This window comes from Hippocampus guttulatus, chromosome 8 (genome assembly GCF_054856545.1).
Source record: "Hippocampus guttulatus isolate MCC_2025c chromosome 8, RoL_Hgut_1.0, whole genome shotgun sequence".
NCBI lineage: Eukaryota > Metazoa > Chordata > Actinopteri > Syngnathiformes > Syngnathidae > Hippocampus > Hippocampus guttulatus.
Window position 1 is genome coordinate 19864645 of NC_141268.1, and position 9940 is coordinate 19874584.

The 9940-nt window shown below is 44.9% G+C and overlaps 2 protein-coding genes across 8 annotated transcripts; both read right to left on the bottom strand.

Moving 5' to 3' along the window:
- Positions 1-126: 126 nt before the first annotated feature.
- blcap (bladder cancer associated protein) lies at positions 127-2985 on the bottom strand. Of its 4 annotated transcripts, XM_086117421.1 has the most exons (4): positions 2822-2957; positions 2196-2236; positions 1004-1340; positions 127-567 (listed from the first exon to the last, which is right to left on the bottom strand). In XM_086117421.1, the coding sequence occupies exons 3-4, from the start codon at positions 1214-1216 to the stop codon at positions 517-519; spliced, it is 264 nt and encodes an 87-aa protein (XP_085973547.1). In that variant the 5' UTR covers positions 1217-1340; positions 2196-2236; positions 2822-2957; the 3' UTR covers positions 127-516. The 4 variants fall into 4 exon arrangements, with proteins under 4 accessions (XP_085973547.1, XP_085973545.1, XP_085973548.1 ...); XM_086117419.1 differs by lacking the exon at positions 2196-2236 and having other exon boundaries at positions 2822-2985; XM_086117422.1 differs by lacking the exons at positions 2196-2236; positions 2822-2957 and adding an exon at positions 2584-2810.
- Positions 2986-3872: 887 nt separating this feature from the next.
- podxl2 (podocalyxin-like 2) lies at positions 3873-9716 on the bottom strand. 4 transcript variants are annotated; one of them, XM_086117951.1, is made up of 12 exons: positions 9593-9716; positions 8793-8836; positions 8583-8718; positions 8083-8138; positions 7437-7617; positions 7177-7370; positions 6690-6764; positions 6372-6528; positions 5641-5702; positions 5377-5559; positions 5047-5256; positions 3873-4672 (listed from the first exon to the last, which is right to left on the bottom strand). In XM_086117951.1, the coding sequence occupies exons 1-12, from the start codon at positions 9654-9656 to the stop codon at positions 4601-4603; spliced, it is 1434 nt and encodes a 477-aa protein (XP_085974077.1). In that variant the 5' UTR covers positions 9657-9716; the 3' UTR covers positions 3873-4600. The 4 variants fall into 4 exon arrangements, with proteins under 4 accessions (XP_085974077.1, XP_085974078.1, XP_085974079.1 ...); XM_086117952.1 differs by lacking the exon at positions 9593-9716 and adding an exon at positions 9359-9564 and having other exon boundaries at positions 8083-8120; XM_086117953.1 differs by lacking the exon at positions 9593-9716 and adding an exon at positions 9359-9564 and having other exon boundaries at positions 7467-7617.
- Between the last annotated feature and the right edge of the window lie 224 nt (positions 9717-9940).

Below are 9940 nucleotides of genomic sequence, written 5' to 3' on the forward strand. Positions count from 1 at the left end.
TTTGGAAAACTGACTTCTCAAACCTGTTTCTAAATTTCGTTTTGGCACAGTCAGTGAAAAATATGAAATAGGAAACAGGAACAATTGTTTGTTTGGTTGATTTTTTTTTTCAAGTACACAATACTCTCGGAGGGGAAAAAATATTTTATTCCACTTAAAAACCAAAAACAACTTTGTGACGCAACACAAGAATTAAAATTAAAAAAAATAATAATAAGTTGCCATCCAACTTAAATGTGTGTGTTTCCGGATGCAAGTGTGTGTGTTGTTTCTTTTGCATGTGCTGAAAATACTGAATCATATCAAAGACCATGGATTCATGTGTGTGAAGTCAGAGGAAAAGGAGTGGTCGGCAACGTTGATTGTCCGGTGTGTCAGATTCTGAGTAAACACACACACACACACGCGGCAAGAACAAACAAAACGTCCGCCGCTTTTTCCGTTTTCAAGTCTTTCATCAAGTCTTTCCATCAAAGTTGGTCTTGTATCCAGCATGGCGGTGGCGGTGGTGGGCCTCTAGGTGCCCACGATAGCCGGGTCGTGGGCTGCGTGTGGCAGGGCGGAGTCCTGGAATAGAGATGTCAAATCAAATCAATCGTTTGAAGTCACCGTTCGCATCCATTTGACAAAGCACCACCCAAAGTCAATTCCACTCATGAACTTCAAATGACCACAGTAGTCATGGTTTGACATTATTTTTTCATTCTATGTTAATTTGCTTTAAAAAAAAAATTGTGCTCAGGCCAAGGCAATAAAAGTAGTACTTTGCTGCCATCTTGACCATTTCGGTGCGAACGAACTGCGTTGACATGAGTTGAGAAGCTTTACCAAGATAAAAGGGATGATTTGCCACCATCTCGTGGTCGCTTGGTGTTTTAAAAAAAAAAAAGAGAATTTTAAATATCGTAAAGCCAACAAATAAATAGGGAGTAAAATGACGATTCAGTTAGAATGTTTGGCTTGTCAACATTAAATGGCAACTGTGGGGACCACTCTTGTCTACCTGGCAGTGATAGAGGAAGCAGTTTCCCCAGCAGCTGTAGCAGATGAGGAAGAGGGCGGCGAGGAAGACCAAGGCACAGATGGTGCACGGCTTCCTCTCCAGCAGGAAGCTGAGCAGGTAGAAGCCCATGAACATGGAGTGGTTGAACCACAGCGCCGGGTTGAGCGGCTTGGGGATCAGCAGCACCGGCAGCAGCCACTGCAGACAATACATGCTTGATGCCGTACTCGGTGGAGGTGGGAGAGCAGCGGTGGGCAGGGCGGGCGCTGCGCCGTCTCAGCGGAGGCTCGCCAGGAAGCGCAACACGACGACAAACGTGGCTGAGGTCAGCTCATCCCTGCACGTGCAAAAGATAATTCAAAAGTCACTTCACTCACCTGACAAAGACATGCCACGAGTGGCGCCGCTCGCTCGGCGTGCGTGGTTAGACCGAATCAACTTCCTGCTTGGCTCAAAGCTTCCACAAACAGGAATTCCAAACAAACAGCACAGTAACAATAAATACAATAGAGGCGCAACAATCAAACGACAACTCATCGATTATCAAATGAATCCATCATGATTTTTGATCATCTTCTCGCCCGTTCAGGTGGGCATCCAGGACGACAGCACCCCCTCTACATGTGTCCGCCCTGCCGCAGTCCATCCCAGCAAAGCGACTACAGCAAACTTTTTGTGGTCCTTGAAAAAGACTTGGAAAATTGAGAAACCGGCAGACGTTCTGTTCTTGCCGCTTTTGTGTCCAGAAAAGCTGAGTCATTATCTACATGTGCACCGGTGATCGTTTCACGAAACAAGGAAAGTTAAAGTGATAAAGCCACAGATTTGTTGTTGCAATTATTGTTTCTTCAGACTTACTGACCTGTGTTTAGACCACATCAGAATTTTGTCAAGTTGTCAGAATGAATGTTTAAAAGACTGCAAGTGAAAGTGTTCAGTACGTTCACAACACAAACGCAGTGGATAAATAAACTGTCTTTCATGTCAATGTTTGCTTCATTTGTCTTCAGCACCAAAGGATTTACATTAAATTTGACGTAGTAATAAAGACATTACATGTGTTTGTTCTACGAATAACCGCATATTAGATGATGTAAGATTTCGAGACCGTGTTCTTTGAGCTGCAAAACATAACCACATAGATGATGTAAGAAGTCTGGACAAAGTGTTGCTTCAGCTTCTTTAAACGTACCTAATGAAGTGACGAACACGCCTTCCTGCTTGGCTCAAAACCTTCCATGAGCGACACCAATTGTCCGGATATACGACGCAATAACAGGAACGAAAACAGCAGCAGCAATAAGAACCACAAGAACAATAATTTTAAGAATAGAACCCCAAAAGAAAAAGTTCGACTTTCGAGTTGCCGACGCTGGACGCCATCACCGCGTCAACTTTGAAAGGGCAAACACTTGGATTAGGAAGTTATGCAACGCTTGAACATTTCGGCAAGGCGCGACCAAAATTGTAAACATTGCCGTTCTTTTCACGCGTTTTGGAAAACGCCGTATTACGCCACTGAGCTCACGTCGTCCACGTTCGAGTTGCAAACGGAGCGTGCTAGCGGCGTCTGTTCCTACCGTGTTGTCGCTCCTAACGCAGTTGACGTCATTTGAAAACACGACATCCGCATGAATTTATATGCCGCACTGCAATTTTGGTGTACGAGCAAGGTCACGTCATTAAGGCCGGTAACGCTCCCAGTCTGCTTAGCTTTCAATTCAGTGGCACTGACCCCGCACAAATAAGGCAAAACGACCTGAATGTGGATGAACGATCGGTTTCGTAGCACTCGAGGAGACCAATGAACGGACACACCTGACAGCTTTTGGCATCATTCTTGCCCTGAAGAGTCCACGAAAAGAGTTTGTTCCGTTTCACTGAGCTACTGCGTACGTGTTTGCTATCCACTTAGCAACTCGGCTAAGCAGCTACGAGGACCCCGGCAGCCAGCTGGCAGAGGTGTCCGTGGATGTGCCTGAACTGTGACCATGACCGTTGCGTTTCTCTTCTTCGTCCTCATTTTTGGCAGACTGGGCACGTCTAGTGCATTGCTGCCCTCCACTGGTCAGATGACCTGAATTCACAACAAACCAATCATATACAGTATCTCTCCTGTACTGTATACTGCAACATTGATTGTATGACATCGAAGCCAGAAACTTCTCGTGCTTCACCACTATTTTACTGCTATCGAATACAGTTGCGTGCCAATTAAACATAAGCACATTGAACTGGGAAATTTCATCTATTTCAGTGATTTGTTTCAAAAAGAGAAATGTGTGCGTTGTTATAGTTAGCCACCAAGTGACACATTTCAAGCCTTTGTTTCCATTTGGATGATAATGGTAGCAAGACACACAAAACAAAACAAAAAAGTAAATTCCATCAGTGTGGCTGAGTAGGCTTCAGAATCCTGGGGAAACATGCTTACTTGACGCTTGTGCAGGAAACCACCACTGACACTGTCCATAAGAGAAAGGCTCATATAAAAACATTGCAGAAGCTGAAAGCTTACTCACTCAGCGCTCAATATAAAGTGTAGACGGAAAAGGTCCACAAGTGACAAGGACGAGTCTCGAGAGCCTTGGAAGAAACACGAGGGAGCTTCATGAGGAGCGGACTGAGGCTGGTGTCATTGCATCAAGAAGGACCACACGCAGACGCCTGCATGTTGTCGTGGGCTACAGCTGGACAATTGAATGCTTGAGAAACGTCATTATCCTAACACCTGATGTGCGGAGTTTTTAGTCTTATTTGCTGAGTTAATTTTCTAATTTGTTGTCCATTGACACAAGTGTTTTTCCTTTAACATTAAGATAAGCGCACATGACTTCACATTGTAAGAGAAAGTCAATGGTTTCCAATGTTTAGAGTCGCAAAACTTTATTTGACACGTTACAGACGAACAAACGAGTGAGTCATGATGCAATTCAGTTCATACAAACGCAATCCATCACTTTGAATGAGTGACAGCGCACAAACAAGGGCAACAACTTGTTGACGGGAATGCGACCTGACTTGCACTAGCATCAGCATTGTTAACAAATGCAAAACATTGCCAAGCAGGCAGCCATAGGTAAGAGATATTTATTTCTACACTGGATACATTTGTTCATTATTGTGATGCTCTCGCTACAACAATGAAGCATGATTATTTTTCTGATGATGAGTACTAAAATAGGCCTGCGAGCAGCGCAAAACACAGCTTTTATCTTCTGCTTTGGAGTTTAGCCAAGCATAGCAACATAGAACTTGCATTGGCTCCCGGCGCACTTGAGATGCCATGTAAAGATTTTGTTCCTTCCAGAAATTGTGGTGCCATATCTTCCATCCCGAAAGCCACATTCACAACACGTGGGTCATTTAGTGACTTAAGTCTGCAGGTTCCCGAGCATTCTCTTTTTGGGCTCCAGCATGCTGGAATGTCCTACCCGTGGAAATTAGAGCAGCTATGAGCTACTTCGGTCGAAATGTTTCGCTGTGGTGAAAAGATAGCATGGCTAACAAGCCCTGGCGATGATGTGGGTCGGTGACTCCACTTTGGCGACCTCCCTCAAGGCACAGACACTCCATCCTCTTTCTCATCCTCTCCCATCAAAGGTGTGTGTCCTCTTCCTCTTCATCCTCCTCCTCCTCCTCCTCCGCTACTGCTTGATTGACAAACACCTAGAGGACCAATGAAATGGTGCTTGTTGTCGGGCAGAATAGACAAGTTAAGAACCTCCTCTTGGGACTAGAATTTTTTTTGGGGATTAAAACCTTTTCTCAGGACTATATCATGTGCTTGTAAAATATGTTTTCAAAAAAAAAAAAGTATCCCATTTTAATGAATGTCAAAGCTAAAGCAAAGGCTTTATATCCAAATCTCCACATGTATTTAGTACAACTGGACATCCTGAACATCCTCCATTACAAGCTACTCACGGGACGAGAACGTCTGGGACTAAAATCTTCTCTATGGACTAAAACAGTGCTTCTTGCCAGGGCGAACAAAAAGCACATGACAGATGATCGTACCCCCATCAAGGTTTTCATCTCACCTGCCAGTGAGGGTTGTCGTCGTCCCTGCAGACGCCTTCGCCTCCCCCCACCAGTCCATTGGTACTCGGCCTCTTGTTTTTCTTCTTCTGGTCTTCGTCTTCTTCTTGGTGGTCTTGAGGCCGGTCGTCAGGCTGGTTGTCGCCCGCCACGTCCAGGGTGGGGTTGTCATGGCAACCGTTCTCCACAAATCGAAGCTCCTCGCCGTGGAACTAAGCGACAGAACCAAAGTAACGGGACAGGGAGCCAAATATTTGTTTTAGAGCTTGTACTTACAGTATTTATTCTCATTTATTCGCCGGCCGTGCATGGCAGTCTTATGTTCGTCTTACAGTGGTCTTGGCGGTAGGGGGCCGTCTTTGCCAGCAGATGTAGATAAAGCCTGATGTGATGATGGCCAGGCAGATGGAGCCAATGACCACCAGGACCACAAACAGTTTGCTGTAGTCGCTACGCTGGGATGGACTGCGGCGGGGTAGGCATGTAGAAGGGGCGCTGTAGTCCTGGATGCCCACCTGAACGGGCGGGAGGAGAGTGGGGGTTAGCGCAATGGGTTAGCACAAACACAGGTCAGGAGAATGTTCTGGAAAAGTCACCTTGTTTAAACTTAAACGCATTTCTCCCAGCAGGTTCAGCAGTTCCTTAGTGGATATTACACCTGGAAGGTATACACACGAACACACACACACACGCATGCAAATGGATTAAATGGAACAACAGGAAAAATGCCTGATACAGCAAATTGCAGGACTGCTGATAATGTTAATGCTTTAGGGCCATATTTTGCCCACCCCTGGCCTGAAACCAACTGAGCTTGCAGACAATCATTAACATCGTGTTTCTTCTTCAGTGATACACAAATTTATGCTACTGGCTTCAGTGGCACACTTTTCAAATGATTATTTTGAACAAAAATGCTTATTTATTTTTTATTCGTTGGTGTGTGAGTCCAAATTTGAGGTATGTGTGAATTCAGAGAGCCACCACTTCAATAAACAGAAGGGAAAAAAATGGAGCAATTAAGGTACTGTGATAACCTCACAAATTGTGCAACGAGCGCCACAGTTATCAGTGACGAGACAAACACTCTCAAATCCAAAATGAAAACATAAGCAAGGAGCTGCTGTAGGCCACAACTTACAACATGAAGCTCACAGGCAGGCTAACTGGCTGACCTGTCACTCACCAGGCCACGCCCCTTCAAGGCACAACTCCAAAATGCGACTACGACAGTGCGTACCGTGATTACACTTTATAAACCTCTTTTGTGTGTGTGTGTGTGTGTGTGTGTGTGTGTGTGTGTGTGTGTGTGTGTATGTGTGCATACCATGCTCAGACGCCACGTGCATCAGCATCTGTCGTTGTTGGTGTGTGGGCTTGCTGAGGTAAATTACCCAAGATCCCTCAGGGCTTTTCATGCGCCGTGCAAACCGGCGCTCCATTGTTTTCAGCAGGCGCATGCCGCCATCACTGCGGAACTCTTCCTGCGCATCTCTCACACACACACACACACACGTACAAACACAACGGTGTCAATGGATATTGTATCTTTGTGTGTCTTTGTGTGTGCTTTTGTGTGTATGTGCATAAGTATGTGTGCAAGTGTGGGTGCACTGACTTAGGCGGTCTTGTTTTTTGAACTTACGCAGTTGAGATTGTGTGTCATGTTGAGGATGACATAGCCATGTCCACTTGGCTGTGTCCAGTCCACGCACACCACCTGACAGACAGACGCACACAAACATCGGAAAAGAGGCAAAATGGAAGATGTCGTGAGAGGGTTTTTTTTGTTTGTTTGTGTTGTTTTTGTGAGTCTATTTATGACATCTACCAAATTTCTTGTTGCTAAGTCAAACTGGGTTGAGGGCTGACTTTTGAAAACATTCTGATATGATAAGTTTGTTTTTGAAGAACTCCAAGAAATGACAAAATTGAAACCCAAACGGACCACTTCAAACCAAAATGGCGGACTTTGCAGACGAGTTCTTGAGACTTTTGTAGGTCAAGTCATGATAGACACGGCGACCAAATTTCCATGCTGCAAAGTCAAACGGGCAAAGGGGGCTTCATTTTTAAGTCATTGTTGTTGACTTTATTTTAAAAAAAATAAATTACGTTTAAAAAACCCATACATGTGCCTCCTGAGAGGCCGTGGTCATCCAGTTCCAGCTGGTCTCAGATAAGCCCTCATTGGGCGAAACATCTGAGGTGGACGTGGCCCTGGTTTCTTTTCCTTCCTTCTCTTTCTCTTCCTCCTCTTTGGGCTGCCAAGGCGGTATGCTAGTGGCCATGTCAATGTCTGCCACAGTAGCATTGCGGGTAAAATCTGTAAGAAGAACTCAAAAGTAAACCAGTCTGACTGACAGCCAAACGAGACAACCTGTTGTTTTACCTTTGACCGCCAGCAGTCCAAAGTCGGTACCTGTGCCGGTGCCCGTCCCAGGCGCCACCGTTGTCGTGGCAATGTTAGAAGACGCCACGCCTGTTGTCGTCGTTGTTGATGCCAATACGGAAGAGCCAAGAATGTCAAAACCGCTGAAGTGACCGTCTTCATCGAGCTCCGCCTCCAAAGCCTCAAACAACACAAGTCAACGTTGAAACAGCAAAACAAAACATCAATAGTATGACAGTACAAACAAAACAGTAAGTCCAACACTACGCCATTCATCTTGTCTTCTTTGTATAAGTTTTAAGTTTCTTTTGGTCAACAGTTGCCTGAACAAAAAATAAATAAAATAAAACTTAAAAATTAGCAACAAAACCAATCGCAAACAGCAACAAAACAAAATGGCAACAATAATCACAGAGCAATTAAGAAATAAACAACACAACAAACACCATCAAACAGCAACACCAATATTTACCGAGTATTAGTTAGTTACTTAGTTAGTTGGTAGCAAATGTTTAGTACCGGCATTAGGTATTTAGCTTGTTGGTTCATTTCAGTTATTTAGATTGTTTCAGTCAGTTAGTGACATTTAGTTATTTGGTGTGAGCTACCTGGCTCTTAGTTTCAAAGTTAGTCAATGATTGATTACCTGGTGAAGCCCCGTCTCCTGGGGGAGGTCTGGGGGTGCTGAGGGAGGAGTGTACCCTGTCAACATGTCGACATGTCATCACACGTTTGGGTTGTTCTTCCAAATGTCAGACACTTCATTAGGTACACCTTCTCATCACATCAGAGCGAATGTGCAGCTGTAACTACTAAAAAAAAAAAAAACACTGTCGGAAATGATAAATAAATAAAGGGTACAGGCAGGGTCATGAATTATATGTGTACAACATGTAAAGTAATAAATTATATATAACATGTAAGGTCATGGTGGCACGGTGGTCAACTGGTTAGCACATCCACCTCATAGTGCAGAGGTGCAGGGTTGTACATGTTTTTGTTGATAGAGTGTGATCGCTGGCATTGGTTGGCCTCCAATTCAAAGTCATCTGGGATAAACTCCAGACACCCACCACGAATGAGGGCAAGCAAAACTGGTGACCATTCTGTCAGTGTACCCAATGAAGTGACCACATGTCCACCGACCAATCAAAGTATCCAGGTCCAGCGTGTCATGCATCCTCTTGACCACGTGATGCTTTTCGAGCCGTCTGAATAAACCCGAGGCCTCCTCCAGGGAAGCCTCGGCATCGCCGCCAAGCAGCACCCTCTTTGGGTCCTCCTGAGGAAAAACGACAGCACGTTGGGTCAAATAAGACAATTGGGTTGAGTGGTTGTCAGTCTTCCTCTTCTCACCAGGTTCCAGGGCTTGGGCACAAAGGACTCGGAGAGCGGCAGCGCTAAACAACGGGAGAAAGGGGAAAATAACCCACAACTTCAATGTTAGACCTCCATCAAGGCTCGATTCCCCCAAAATCTTGCAGACTACTTCCTGGGTCAAGATACAATTAGTGGATACACTGTACCAATTTTCACTCTCAAGTAGACTCCAAAGAATTAAATAAATGCTCCCCCCAAAACACACACACACGTCAAACAACACACTACACTCATCGAACCCAGGTTAAGAACCACTGCACTAGACGCTGGAGTCACCCAATTATCTGATGGCAGGATGTCGTGTCGCTGTTCAAAAGTGCACTCAGCTGTCAAAATATCCTGCCTTGACTGCATTCTGTACAAAAGTGCATACAGCCCCAGCAATATCCCACCTTTTCTGGATTCTATAAGGGGAGAGGTAAAAAAAAATACATTGTTCTCCTTGTTAAGGTCACACAATGGGCTGGTGTTGACAAAATATCTGACAGCAGGCTGCTGTGCTGCTGTATGAAATCACACCTACGTTATGGAAATATACCGACCTTGCAGGGTTCTGCAAGAAAAGCAAGTCAGATAACTGTCATATTTTCTCTTCATCTGTATGTGTGCACGCATCTTCCGTCGTGGTCGTCATCATCGTCGTTACCATCATCATGCAAACAAGCCATCAAATCGTGCCATCAATCAATCAACGTGGGTGCGCACGCACGCAAGATGCCGCACTGCATAGAGCCTCCCACGGGCCCGTTCGTGCATGTATGTGCATGGAGACTGACCAATCAGCGCGACGAAAGTGAAGAGGCGCAGGGCCGCCAGGTCCGCTGCAGTCCACCTCATCATGATCTTCCTCAGCTTCTTGTGTGAACGCACCGCAGCCTGCTTCAGCCGCGCCTGCGCAATGTGGACACACTCGTACTGGAGTGCGGGGAGAGAAAGCTGAGCTGTAGTTCACATTAAAAGCCACTAGAGGCTGCCATTACTTGGCTCATTTTTCAACAGCGAATATTTATTTATTTGTTTATTTATTGATTGATTTTAAAACTGTTCACATTCTTTTAATCGGGTTTATTTTTTTAACTAAAGTACACCGAAAGCGTTAACTGAAAATAAATGATAATAATTGT